At 45.0% G+C, this 13257-nt stretch overlaps 1 protein-coding gene across 1 annotated transcript in view; it reads left to right on the top strand.

Annotated features, from left to right (window-relative positions):
* PROSER2 (proline and serine rich 2) overlaps positions 1-13032 on the top strand; it is a 41177-nt gene extending 28145 nt beyond the window's left edge. Inside the window, exons 3-4 of the mRNA XM_082617709.1 lie at positions 9634-9886; positions 11589-13032. Of these exons, the coding sequence (XP_082473835.1) occupies positions 9634-9886; positions 11589-12562 (1227 nt within the window). The 3' untranslated portion in view covers positions 12563-13032. The remainder of the gene's footprint in view (positions 1-9633; positions 9887-11588) is intronic.
* The last annotated feature ends 225 nt before the right edge of the window (positions 13033-13257 follow it).

The following is a 13257-nucleotide window of genomic DNA, read 5'->3' as shown; positions in this document are numbered from 1 at the left end:
AAAGCAAGCAGAGAACTGGTTCTGGCCTTGGCCGCTCTACAAAATAGTTGTGCGACCCTTGGAAAGTCATTACATTGCCTCTGCACCCGGTTTTCACACCTTCAGGTGAAGGAGCTGGACTGACTAATCTCCTCGTTGCATCTGTGAGCCCGTGAGTCCTGCAGTTTGTTGCACAACATAAAATGGTTGAATAGGAGCTTCCCTTTCTAAGCTTATTTTCCAAGTGAAATCTTATGTTGGGACTCCTTGCTTTGAGGTTGGATTGGACGTGCGGGGTTTATATACCCCATTCTCACTTTTGCCGCTCACTTAATTGGGAAATGGGAGTGTGTCTTAAGCTGACGGTGTGTTACAGGTCAGTTGCCTATTTAATTCTACTGTCTGTCTAACCAAAGAGAAATCATTATACCCAGCCAAAGTATCAACAGATTATCTAAAATCTTGGAAATACCCCTATTGAAACACTGAGTTGGGAATGTCAAAGTAGGAGGAAAAGGGTAGAGAGCATTAATTTATTTCCCCAAGACGTTTAATTCAACAAATAGTTGGGGCTAAGACTTTTTTGGTTCCGGTTGTTACCATTATCACGTCACCCTAACAACATTCGTGGTGGTTGTAATTATTAACTAGGGGGATCTTTGTCATGCTAAGAGCCCTACTCATTTTAGACTTGCAGGGTTTTTGTCGTGATGGTGGTTGAATCACCGAGCTGAACTTCTCTGCACAGAGAGAAGAAAAATGCGAAATGTCTTAGGGTGACTCTGGGAGGAGCAGGGTTGGTGTGGTGTGTGCTGAATGATGGGCGTGGGGTAATCTAGCAAGACTCAGGCTAGATTAAGAGGAAAGAGGAGGAGAGAGGAGGCAGGATGCTCTGCGCCACCCGCCAACCCGCAATAAGTCTAGAAAAATCACAAAACGAGTAGCATCGCTGGATTTTTTATGAAAGTTTCGTGTTCTGGTGGCCAGAGGGCCAAGACAGACCTACGTGGGGAGGAGGCAGCTGACACTGAGGTTACAGTGACTGCATCCTGGACATGAGACAAATTGTCAGCTCTGTGCAGAGTTCACAGATGCCTCAGACATGGCTCTTTCCTCTACATATAAAGTCCAGCAAAGGTGAAATGCATGAGTGATGAACAAGTACAGTAAAAAATAGAATTTTATACAAAGAGTCGATTCTTCCTGTTAAATAACCCTCAACTCCATCTGCTTCTCTCTGTTCCCATCACCATGGCTCTACTTTAGGTGACTTAACTTTTGTCTAAATTGTTTCCATATTCAGTTGTCCATACTGTTTCCTATTTTCCACACTATAGCCAATGTGATCTCTCCAAAATACATATCTAACTACCCCTGGTCCCTTTTTGTTTAACTCTCGCCCACTTCTTTCATACTATGTTTCATAGTATGTTTCATACTATGTTTCTCTAACTCGCCATAGTCACCTTGTCATAGCCATTTTGTCTACTTTCTTGTCTGAAGCCCTCATTAGATGGGCTAAACCAGACAGCAAGAACATTATTTACACCCTCGTATATACATTGCCCGATGCTTACTAGATGCTCAAATATTTGAATGCATGATTCAGTGGGTGCTATGGGGGTAGGCTGGAGGTGTGGTGACCAGGAAGGACAGGTGAGATGTGGCTGTGCAGTCATGGGCATTGCTGACAGAGAAACAGGTCTAGGAAATAGCAAGTGATTTGATTTGATTATAGGGCAAGAATTAGCAAACCCCACTCTGGACTAAATGTGGCCCCCCGCCTGATTTGTAAATAAAGTTTTATTGTAACAAAGCTAATAAGCTCATTCATTTATATATCACCTGTAACTTTCACACTGCGTTGACAGAGTTGAATAGTTGCCACCATTAAGACTGCAAAGCCCCAAATATTTACTATCTGGCCCTTTACAGAAAAAGTTTACCAGCCCTGCTATAGAGTATAAAGGGGAGAGGAGTAGGAGTGACATTTAAAAGGTAAGTAGGGTGGCCCCCGCTTGCCGCAACTAGAGAAAGCCTGTGCACAGCAACGAGGACCCAACACAGCCAAAAGTAAGTAAATAAATAAATAAATTTAAAAGGTAGGTAGGGCCAGTCCTGGAATTCTCAGAATAAAGTGTAAACGCATTAGTCATATATTCTGTAGACATGAAGGATTTACAAGATTTTAACCCTGGTTCTTTTGTTAAAACCTATTCCTCTCTTCTTTGGTTCAGTGCTCAATAAAAAGTATTAAATAAGGAACGCCTTGTGCCCATTTTCCCCTGTAGTATCCTGCTACTCTTCTAATGTGCCTTCACACGGATCCTCTTATTAGAGGGAAACATTGAAGTTCTTATGGGCTACACAAATGCTAGATACGTAAACTGATAAACTTACAGAGATCTAGTTAATACGAAACTGTTACAATTTGAACTGGAGAAAAATTTTCCTTAAAATCACTCTGTTCCCCCCGCCAGCCCCACCCAATCTCAAAAGAAGTGGAACAGAAAGATAGGCCATGAACTAAAATCTAAGGGCACACTGTTTCCTAAGTTCAAACTTAAAAAAGGAAATCCATACAAAATCTGATTATAATGAAAGGAAAATTATAATCTGTCTTGTGGATATATATGCAAAAATTCTAAACAAAATGTTAGCAAATCAGATTCAGTGTTGTATAAAAAGGCTAATAACATCACAACCAAGTTGGACTTATTCCAAGAATGCAAGGTTGGTTTAATAGTTGAAAATCAATCACCTTACTTCAGTACATTAACAGAATAAATGAGAAAATTGTGACAACTAAAATTGTCTCCAGACATTGTCAAATGCCCCAGGGAGGGTAAAATCATCCTCAGCTGAGAACCACTGCAATAAATGAAGAAAAAGCCTTTGACAGAGTTCAAAACCCATTCATTATTTTAAAGACAAACACACTTAGCAAACTAGGAATAGAAGAGAGCTTTCTTAATCTGATGAAGATCATCTTTTAAAAACCTATAGCAAACACTGTACTTAATGGTGGAATATTGAAAGCTTTCTCCCCAACATTGGGAACAAGATGAAGATGCCACTTCTGTTCAGCTAACTGGAGGACCCTGGTGGTACGATAAGGCAGAATGAAGAAAATGAAAGGCATGAGGAATGGAAAGGAGGAAATAAAAACCTCTCATTTATAGACACCACTGTTTATATAGAAGACTGAAAAGCACCTACAGATAAACTGTTAGTACTGTGCAGCAAATTTGTTAAAGTTGCTTATTTCAAGGTCAGTATATCTTTTTTTTTTTTTTTTTTGCTGTACGCGGGCCTCTCACTGCTGTGGCCTCTCCCGTTGCGGAGCACAGGCTCCGGACACACAGGCTCCGCGGCCATGGCTCGCGGGCCCAGCCGCTCCGCGGCATGTGGGATCTTCCGGGATCGGGGCACGAACCCGTGTCCCCTGCATCGGCAGGCGGACTCTCAACCACTGCGCCACCAGGGAAGCCCTCTTCTTTTTTTTTTTTTTTTTTTTGCAGTATGCGGGCCTCTCACTGTCGTGGCCTCTCCCGTTGCGGAGCACAGGCTCCGGATGCGCAGGCTCAGCGGCCATGGCTCACAGGCCCAGCCGCTCCGCGGCATATGGGACCCTCCCAGACCGGGGCACGAACCCGTATCCCCTGCATCGGCAGGCGGACTCTCAACCACTGCGCCACCAGGGAGGCCCAAGGTCAGTATATCTTGTATTTCTATAGACCGGAAACATTTAGAAAATGTTCAAAGTGATGCCATTTCTAATAGCACCACAAAACATCAAATACCTAAGAGGAGAGAGAACAAAATCTGTAAAAATCTCTACACTGGAAATTACAAGATATTATTGAGAGAAAATAAAGAACCGGATCAAGGCATATCAAACGTTAGTTAATCAGTATTACACAGAGGGTCTGTTGAAAGAGATCGAAGGCCCAACCCCTTAAGGTTTCTGATTCAGTAGATCTGAGGTGGGGCCCAGGGATTTGTATTTCTAACACGTTCGCGGGTGCTGCGGCCACTGCTGGGTGAAGGACCGCACTTTAAGAGCCACTAATCTAAATAAGTACACCATACGGATAGAAAAAATATTGTAAGGCATCAGTTCTACTCAATTTGAAGAACTTCCATGAAGTCCAATCAAAATCCCAGCATGGGGGCTTCCCTGGTGGCGCAGTGGTTGAGAATCTGCCTGCCAATGCAGGGGACACGGGTTCGAGCCCTGGTCTGGGAAGATCCCACATGCCACGGAGCAACTGGACCCGTAAGCCACAACTACTGAGCCTGTGCGTCTGGAGCCTGTGCTCCGCAACAGGAGAGGCCGCGATAGTGAGAGGCCCGCGAACCGTGATGAAGAGTGGCCCCTGCTCGCCGCAACTAGAGAAAGCCCTCGCAAAGAAACGAAGACCCAACACAGCCAAAAATAATAAATAAATAAATAAATAAATAATTAAAAAAAAAATCCCAGCATGGGTGTGTGTGTATATTTATGTGTATATGGAAACTGACCAGCTGATACTGGAAATAAAAAGGGCCAGCACAAACTTAAACAAGAACAGCAAAACAGGAGGGCTTCAAACTCGAGACAAACTATAATGTTATAATTAAAACAGTATTTTATCATTGTACAAACAGACAAGTAGACAAATGAACAGAAAAGAGAATCTAGAAACAGATGGACTCATGACCTGTCACCTGATTTACAACCAAGGGGACCTGCAGTGGGGAAACGATAGTCTTTTTTTTTTTTCTTTTTTTAATTTATTTGGCTGCATTGGGTCTTCATTGCTGCGCATGGGCTTTTCTCTAGTTGCGGTGAGCAGGAGCTACTCTTCATTGTGGTGTGCGGGCTTCTCATTGCGGTGGCTTCTCTTGTTGCAGAGCATGGGCTCTAGGCGTGTGGGCTTCAGTAGTTGTGGCACATGGACTCAGTAGTTGTGGTTCGTGGGCTCTAGAGCGCAGGCTCAGTAGTTGCGGCGCACAGGCTTAGTTGCTCCGAGGCATGTGGGATCTTCCTGGACCAGGGCTTGAACCTGTCTCCCCTGCATTAACAGGCAGATCCTTAACCACTGCGCCACCAGGGAAGTCCCGAAACAATAGTCTTTTCAAGCGGTTTTGCTGGAACAGTTGGGTATCGGTGTAGGAAACAGCGAATTGTGACCTCACACCATACACAAAAGTTCATTCCGATGAATTGTAGCACAAATATGGAAGTTTAAAAACAACCATGCTTTTAGAATAAATAAAAGCAGGTGAACGTCTTCATGACCATGGAGTAGGTAGTGGTGTCTTAAATAGGACACAAAAAGCTCTAAAGAAAAGACTGATACATTGTACTACACTAAAATTGAGGACTAGTCACCAGAAGACCCCCATTAACAGAGAGAGAAAGCAAGCCACTGGAGAGGAAAAAATATTTGCAATAAATACACCCACAAAGGATTTGTATCAAGTATGCATAAAAGAACTCCTACAAATTATTTCTTTAAAGACAACTTGATAGAAAAATAGGCAAAAGACTTGAACAGGCACTTCATAAGAGGATCTCCAAACAGCCAGTTAAGTATTATGAGGAAAAAAATCTCAACACTGCTGTCTTCTTGGGAATGTACTGAATATCAGAAGGAGATGCTACCACATGCAGGGCCATGCACCAACCAGTGTGTGTTGGTCCAGCCGCTTGGGAGAACTGTTAGGCTATGTCTACCAAAGCAGACACGTATCTTATGACCCAGCAGTTGTATATAGGTATATATTGCTTCTCTTCCCAGCAGTGTTCTGTTTTGCTACCTAAGTCATGCTGTAGGTATCTCTCCCCAGCAATATTCTGTTATTCCTGTTTACTGAACCCATGCCATGGACAGTCCCCTTTTCCTGAGTGGACTTCCTTTAGGATTCAGCTAACATGGCCAAGCTAGTTTGAGAAATTTGCATGTGTTCTTGTGCTAATCATCCCCCAAACAAGTATATACTGTGCCTGAAACTGAAGAAAAGTCTCTAAACCTCTGGACACTGCAGGCTCTGTGATGGGCCTGGATAGGTGGGCATTTGAAGACCTCTCAGATCACGGTATGAAGTGCATTATTCTATACCACATGGACCAACTCTTAGTCACCTTTGCTTCCACTATATTTTTTCCTGTCGTTTTATCAAAATTTATTTTCATCATAAAGACTCAAATACTTTTATAAGGTTTATAAAAAGCATTAGTCTTACTTGTACCCCTCCCCCCATTTCCAACTCACTGGAGGCAACAACTTTTAACTCATTCCTGTTTGTTATTTACCTTCATTTTCCCCCACTATTGACATTTTATCCTTTCAGTACTTTTTGTATTTGTGGATATATGAAGTATGCATATATTGATATTTAAATTGAGGCAATCTTGCTTATCTGCATTTTTTTTCACTTAACATTATATTCTTTTGAAAAAACCATTTAAAATGGCTGTATAATATTCCATCTGTGAATGTGCCCTGATTTGTTCAACCATACCTTTATTGTTGGACATTTTAGGTGGTTTCTCATTTTCTTGCTACCATAAATACTGGTATAATTAGTATACCTGTGGGTGTGTGTGTGTGTGTTGCTATAGAGGAACTGACTCACAGATACATGCTTTGTCTCATAACTTTAGTTTTTCCTGTGGTTGATAATTGCTTTGGTTTTATTTGCTTGCTTTGTTCATGTTCTGTGTGGCCCCATGACTTGCTCTGAACTAGGCTGGTTGTTCACTGCACAGCTGACATCATGGGGACAGCACTGTTATCCTGGGGTTCCCTCTGCTTTCTCTCATTCTCTCCTATATTCTGGCTCCCAGGTTTTTCTTCTTGGTTCCTCCCTTGTCTAGGGGAACAGCCCTACCTCCACCCCCCCTGCAGTAGCTTCCTGAGAAAGGCACGCATGGGAGATCTGCTGGTTAGACCTTGTGTGTCTTAAAAACACCATTATTGGGACTTCCCTGGTGGTGCAGTGGTTAAGAATCCACCTGCCAATGCAGGGGACACAAGTTCGAGCCCTGGTCCAGGAAGATCCCAATGCCACAGAGCAACTGAGCCCGTGCGCCACAACTACTGAAGCCCGCGCGCCTAGAGCCCGTGCTCTGCAACAAGAGAAACCACTGTAATGAGAAGACCACACACTGCGACGAAGAGTAGGCCCCACTCGCCACAACTAGAGAAAGCAGCAACGAGGACCCAACGCAGACAAAAATAAATAAATTAAATAAATAAAATTTAAAAAACACACACCATTATTCTACTCTAACTTTAACTTGATTATGTACAAATTCTAGTTCTGAATTCATCTGGAATTTTAAAGGAATCACAACATTGTCTTCTGGCTTCCAAAGCTGCTGCTGAGAAGTCTGTTGCTGTTCTGACTCCTGATGTTTTGTTATGTGACCCGTTTTCCACTCTGGGAAGCTTTTAGTATCTCGCCTCGTCTCCCATGGCTGAAATTTCAATTGATGGGCCCTGGCATAGGTCTGTTTTATTCCTGTTCATCAGGTTATTCTCACAACCCTTTGATCTGGAAGCTCACATCCTTCTGTTTAAGGACATTTCCTTGAATAATTTTACTTGTTTACTTTGATCATTTCTTCTCCTCTATTTTTCCTCATTCCTCTTTCTGGAACACATTATTCAGATGTTGGCCCTCCCACTCGTATTCTCTAGTTTTCTGCTTAAAAATATTTTTTGACTTTTTGTTGTACTTTTCCGGTTTCTCTACTTTATCTCTAGGCTTCTATTTCATTTTTTTTTTCTGTCATAGTTTTAATTTCTAAGAGCTCTTTTCTGTCTTCTAGTTTTTAAAAATAGCATCAGATTCTTGTTTATGGTTTCAGTCTCTCTGATCCCTCTGAGGATGTTCATGATCATCTTTTTGGAATTTTTACCATTCTGCATAGTTTGTTTCTTGTAAGTTGCCTTTTTTTCCTTCTTGTTTTGATGTGTCTTTCATGTTAAAGGTTTTTCTCAGCTGCTTGGTGATCATTAGCTATATGAACACACTTAAGAGTAGAATGTTAAGAAACTGATTAAGAATTCTGTGCTGGGGTTTGTTGACGGTGATTTCACTGGTAGAGTGATCTTGCTGAGCTGTTTCCCTGGGGAGCCCAAGGTGTCCACCTCTTGGCTCTTGGACCATTCACTTCCCCAGAGAAGACCCTTCCAATCCTCTGTCCAGAGGGTCAGTTTGATTCCCTGACTCCCAGTTTTCAGAACGGTTCTTTACCATGAACTTGGCTTGATGCCCCCCGGCTTTACCTTCTTTAAGAATAAACATCTAGGGCTTCCCTGGTGGCGCAGTGGTTGAGAATCTGCCTGCTAATGCAGGGGACACAGGTTCGAGCCCTGGTCTGGGAGGATCCCACATGCCACGGAGCAACTAAGCCCGTGAGCCACAACTACTGAGCCTGCGCGTCTGGAGCCTGTGCTCCGCAACAAGAGGCCGCGATAGTGAGAGGCCCGCGCACTGCGATGAAAAGTGGCCCCCACTTGCCACAACTAGAGAAAGCCCTCGCACAGAAATGAAGACCCAACACAGTCCAAAATAAATAAATAAATAAATAAATAAATTTAAAAAAAACACAAAAAACCACTACTCACCCTTAATATTAAAAAGAAAAAAAAAAAAAGAATAAACATCTAGTTTTCTGCCTGGGTGACCTGATTGCTTCTGAAAGAGACTCTCGTCCAGTTCTGCTCTTTTCAATGTCATCTTAGCCAGACTTCCAGAACTGCCCAGCACCTCCCCGACGCTGTGCTGAGCCTTGTGAGGGCTCTCCACGCCACAGCAGGTCGATTCCGGCCCCACCCCCAGCTGCTGACTAAGATTCACCGTTCTTGGATTCTCTGAGTCAGTCACCACCTGTCCTTCTGCTGTCTACCTTCCCAAATGCTGTTGCTATCACCTCATTTCCTAGGATATTTGTTTTTGTGACTTGTATCTTTAAAAACAGATAAAGCCCATTTTTGTTTTAGTGAGGTTTCTGGAGGGAGAGGAGATAAATACGTGAGTTCACTCCACTGTCTTTAACTAAAGATCCCCCCATTGCTATTATGGGGAAACCAAGCATATCTGTCAGCAGTAAGTTGAAAAGACCTCTTCCAAGGAGATACTGAAGAATTGCTTTCTTGTCATTGACTCACGAGGAACAAAAGTGTCTAAAGGGCCTCCCTGGTGGCGCAGTGGTTGAGAGTCCGCCTGCCGATGCAGGGGACACGGGTTCGTGCCCCGGTCTGGGAGGATCCCATATGCCACGGAGCGGCTGGGCCCGTGAGCCATGGCCGCTGGGCCTGTGCATCCGGAGCCTGTGCTCCGCAACGGGGGAGGCCACAACAGTGAGAGGCCCGCATACCACAAAAAGAAAAAAAAAAAAAAAAAGTGTCTAAGATCCGTAATCTGCTCCACCTTTTGGACAGACTTCTTTCTCATGCAAGTCGAACGGTGAGGGACACACAGGCAGAGGTGCGCCAGCAGGGTTGCCTGGATGGTGCACTCTCCCCAGACGGGAAATTGGATGGTGCCATGAATTCCACCCCAGGCTCTGTATTGATCCCTACATTGTTGTGGGGTGTTTTCCCTTCAGTGAAACCACTGTTGCTTTTATTCCTCATGTCCAAACCTTTTGTACAGGATGATGAAAGCCTGAAGTACCTCACACATGAGGAAAAGGATGTCCTCCTGTTTTTTGAAGAGACGATTGATTCCCTGGAAGACGACTTTGAGGAACAGGTGCTGTGTGATGGTGATGCTCAGTGCCACTCTCCACGGTCTCTGGAAGAGAGCACTTCTGGTCCCTCCGAGCCAGAGGACGTTGTGGACTTAGTGCAGCTGGGCCCTGGAGCCGGGGAACCCGAGAGCCTTCAGGATGTGACGGAGGCAGCAGGTGAGGACCAGAGAACAGGTCCCCCACCTCTGATGTGGCCTGTCATGTGGTACAAGACACTGAGGCCCTCCTTTCTGTCATGTTCTCTGTGTTTCCAGCCAGTATAGTAGCTCGTGGGGCTGATCAGATTGTTGTAGGGTAGAAGCATCCTCTTGGTAGTCTGATTGTCCAACCAAGTAGGTGCTTTCATGGCATATTAGGATGAAAACACATGGAAGGGAAATTTCAAAAGGGCGAGAATAAAGAATGAGACTAATTGGGCAGACAAACATTGCATACATGGATAAAAGAAAAAAGAAAACTGGAAATGGCTTCAGGAAACAATCCCATTCTACAAAGAAAATATACAAAGGACTTGTACTTTAGCCTTTGAGGTTCAATCTCAATTCTTGTGCAAGATTATACCCCTATTCCAAGGTGGGAGTGTTTGAACTGAAAAGTCAGCTGGTTCAGGAAAACAAAAATGATCAGAACAAAAATTCAGCTCAGCATCTGCTTTGTAAAGTTTGCTTGATTCAGGGTGGCATCAGAGGAGAGGTATGCTTTTTGCCCCTTGAGTTCTGTGATAGAACCAGAGGGACATGGACAAGGAGAAAATGTTCTTCCAATTTTTTTTTTCCTGGTTGGAAAAGATACTGGAAATGTGGACAAGAGGATAAGGATTGGAAAAGATGAGGGAAAAATAGGATGGAAAATATCTTTGCTCTGTTGACTACAAAATACTTCCATTTGTCACAAGCCTCTAGAAATATATCCCCACCCCTTTATTTTTTGTAAGCAAGGCTGTGTATTACACAGAATTTCATGTACTATTGGTTATATGTTCCAAATATGGGGCTGAGTTTGCAGCCATCTCTTCAAAGAAGATACTTAATATTAACTTCCCCTTTTTATCACTTCTTCTTTGAAGTTTAGTTCCTAAAATTAATTTGAACCACTGATCCCTTAAAAATGTCAGATCATATAATTGTGCCAAGGAAAACATTTTTTTGAAAGTAAGCCGCTTGCCCATCAATTCTCTAACATGATGTTTTCATAACAACTTTAAGTGCCCACTCTGTGGCAGGCATTGTGTGAGATTCTGAGAATACAAAGATAAATATAATACATAGCTCCCAATTTTGCAGCAGACACGGGTGTATAAATACTAGTGCAGAAAAGTGTTAGGTGATCTGTGATCATGTATGTTAGGATATAGTAAAGAATCATAGGTTGGTGTATTAAACTCTACTGGAGGCTGTCAGGAAACATTTCTGTTTCTAGAGGAAAGTGACACATCCAATTATCCTTCATCTAGAAAGACCTGAGGGAGAGTTGGTGGGTACCACAAACTTCCCAGCCTCCATTTCCCCTCTGTAAAATCCCCCGTAAGGTAAGCTGTTGTTTCCTCCTGTTACATGTCTCAGGATGATGGCTCCTTAGAAACTTGCTTTTACCATATACTTCCCAGGTACTGTTTCTGGCTTGCACATCTTTCACCACTGCTAATTCATTCTTTCTCGTCAGGTGATTATGAGAATCATATACTATGTTTTCTTTCACTAGTCCAGGGGATAGGGTAGAGGGAGTTTAGCTTACAAGAGGTACTGTTGAAATTGGTATTGAATCCCTTTGAGACCTTTGTAAATTCAGTGAAAAGGAAACATGACGCATTTATTTCTGCATATGGTGGTAGCTTATGAGGATCCTTGCTACTTTTCAGGGGCTGGCGCTGTTGGTAAGGAAGACACCCCTGTCCTCAGGAAAGAGGATGCTGAGAAGTCTCCCCCGCCAGACCCCCCAGGTCCTGAGGCCCTTCCCCTGCCGTCTCCCCACCCTGTCCCCGCAGCAGCCCCGGCCCACCCCGGGAGAGAGCCCCCTCCTCCTCCAGCAGAGCACCCCAAACTGGCCCGCTCGGTCCCCACTCCGCTCGTCATCGCCCAGAAGATGTCTGAGAAGCTGGCAGGGAACGAAGGGCTCTCGCCCACATCCCCGTCCAAAGAGGGCAGGCCTGCAGGATGGAGGACGCTGACTAACGTGGCCCCTCGACACGGAGACCACTCGCTGTGGCACAGACACGCCGCACAGCCGGCGCCCAAGATCCACCGCTTCCCGAGCAACATCAGCGTGACCAACAGCGCGGGGAAGGACTTCAATAAGACCATCTCCAAGGCCGCGGTCAACGTGCAGGAGCGCAAAGCCCAGGTCCTGGCCAACATCAATGGGGTCTCCTTCCTCTCCGTGGGGGAGATGGAGGACCGGGCCCAGAGGAGCGAGCCCGCCGAGCAGAGGAGAAGCGTCTCCCCGGAGCAGAGCCAGCCGGGCCCGGCCCGGGAGGCTGTTCCCGTGCGGGCAGGGGTGCACGGTGGTCAGCAGTCCAGAGGCGTGCAGACGGAACAGCCCCTGCCGATGGCCAATGGCTTCCAGAGCCTCCACGACATCCTCAAGAGCCATCCCGGGCCCTTTGTCTCTACAGGGAAGACGGTCACCTTCCGTCCGGACCCGGCCCTCCCCAGCAAACTTGCACCCCGACAGCCGGACTGCGGCCAGGACGCCAGGAAGCGGTCGGGCTCGCTCCCCCGGGCTGTGGGGTTCAGACCCCAGGGCATCACTGTCCAGTTCTCGGGCCGGGGCTCCACGGAGGAGGCCCGTCGGGAGGCCCTGCGGAAGCTCGGCCTCCTGAAGGAGAACTTGTGACGGACAGTGGGCGGCGCTGGGGGAGTTAGGGTGACCAGCTACCTGTGGCCGAACATGGATGTGCGCATGCGCACAGCACAGTAGCAAAGCCCGGACTGCGGGACCCCGTGGAGGACCAGCAATGGGGGCCCTGGAGTCAGCCGACTGTCTGCCCCGCTCTGGCCCGCATCCGAGCTGAAACATCCTTACAAACGAGAGCATCCCTCACCACATCTTCCCGTTTCCAAGAGCTCGGAGAATAACCTTGAACACCTACAGGTTTCAGTGATTTGTAAATGCCATATCATATGTTTTTTGGATCTAGGAGGAGGGGGATTGGGTCTGAATTTTCTGTTATTGCGTCTCTAATCTAACCATTTATCCGAAGTGCATGATACGAAAGCCAGTTTAGATCTCTCATACTCGTTTCTCTAAGAAAGGGACCATCCCCTCCTTTCCAAGAAAATAAAGAAGTGCTTGTTCAATTTTCATAGTGTCTTAAAATACTGTTTTGGTTTTTTGTTTGTTTTTGAAAGGTGAAAGACAGTATGTTAGCCTAAATATGCCTTTGTTTCTTGGTCTAATTTGGTTTTCCCAGGTTTTTTTTTAATTGAAAATTGAAGCCTTTAGAGTATGATTTACTGTAACGTTGAGTTACGGGAGTGGAATGGAAAGGTTGAGTTTGGAAAAGGTGGTAGTTTTAAGAAAGTAAGTCT

Source organism: Mesoplodon mirus, assembly GCF_964341445.2.
Source record: "Mesoplodon mirus genome assembly, chromosome: 4".
Classification (NCBI taxonomy): domain Eukaryota; kingdom Metazoa; phylum Chordata; class Mammalia; order Artiodactyla; family Ziphiidae; genus Mesoplodon; species Mesoplodon mirus.
This window is presented reverse-complemented; position numbering and strand designations above follow the sequence as displayed.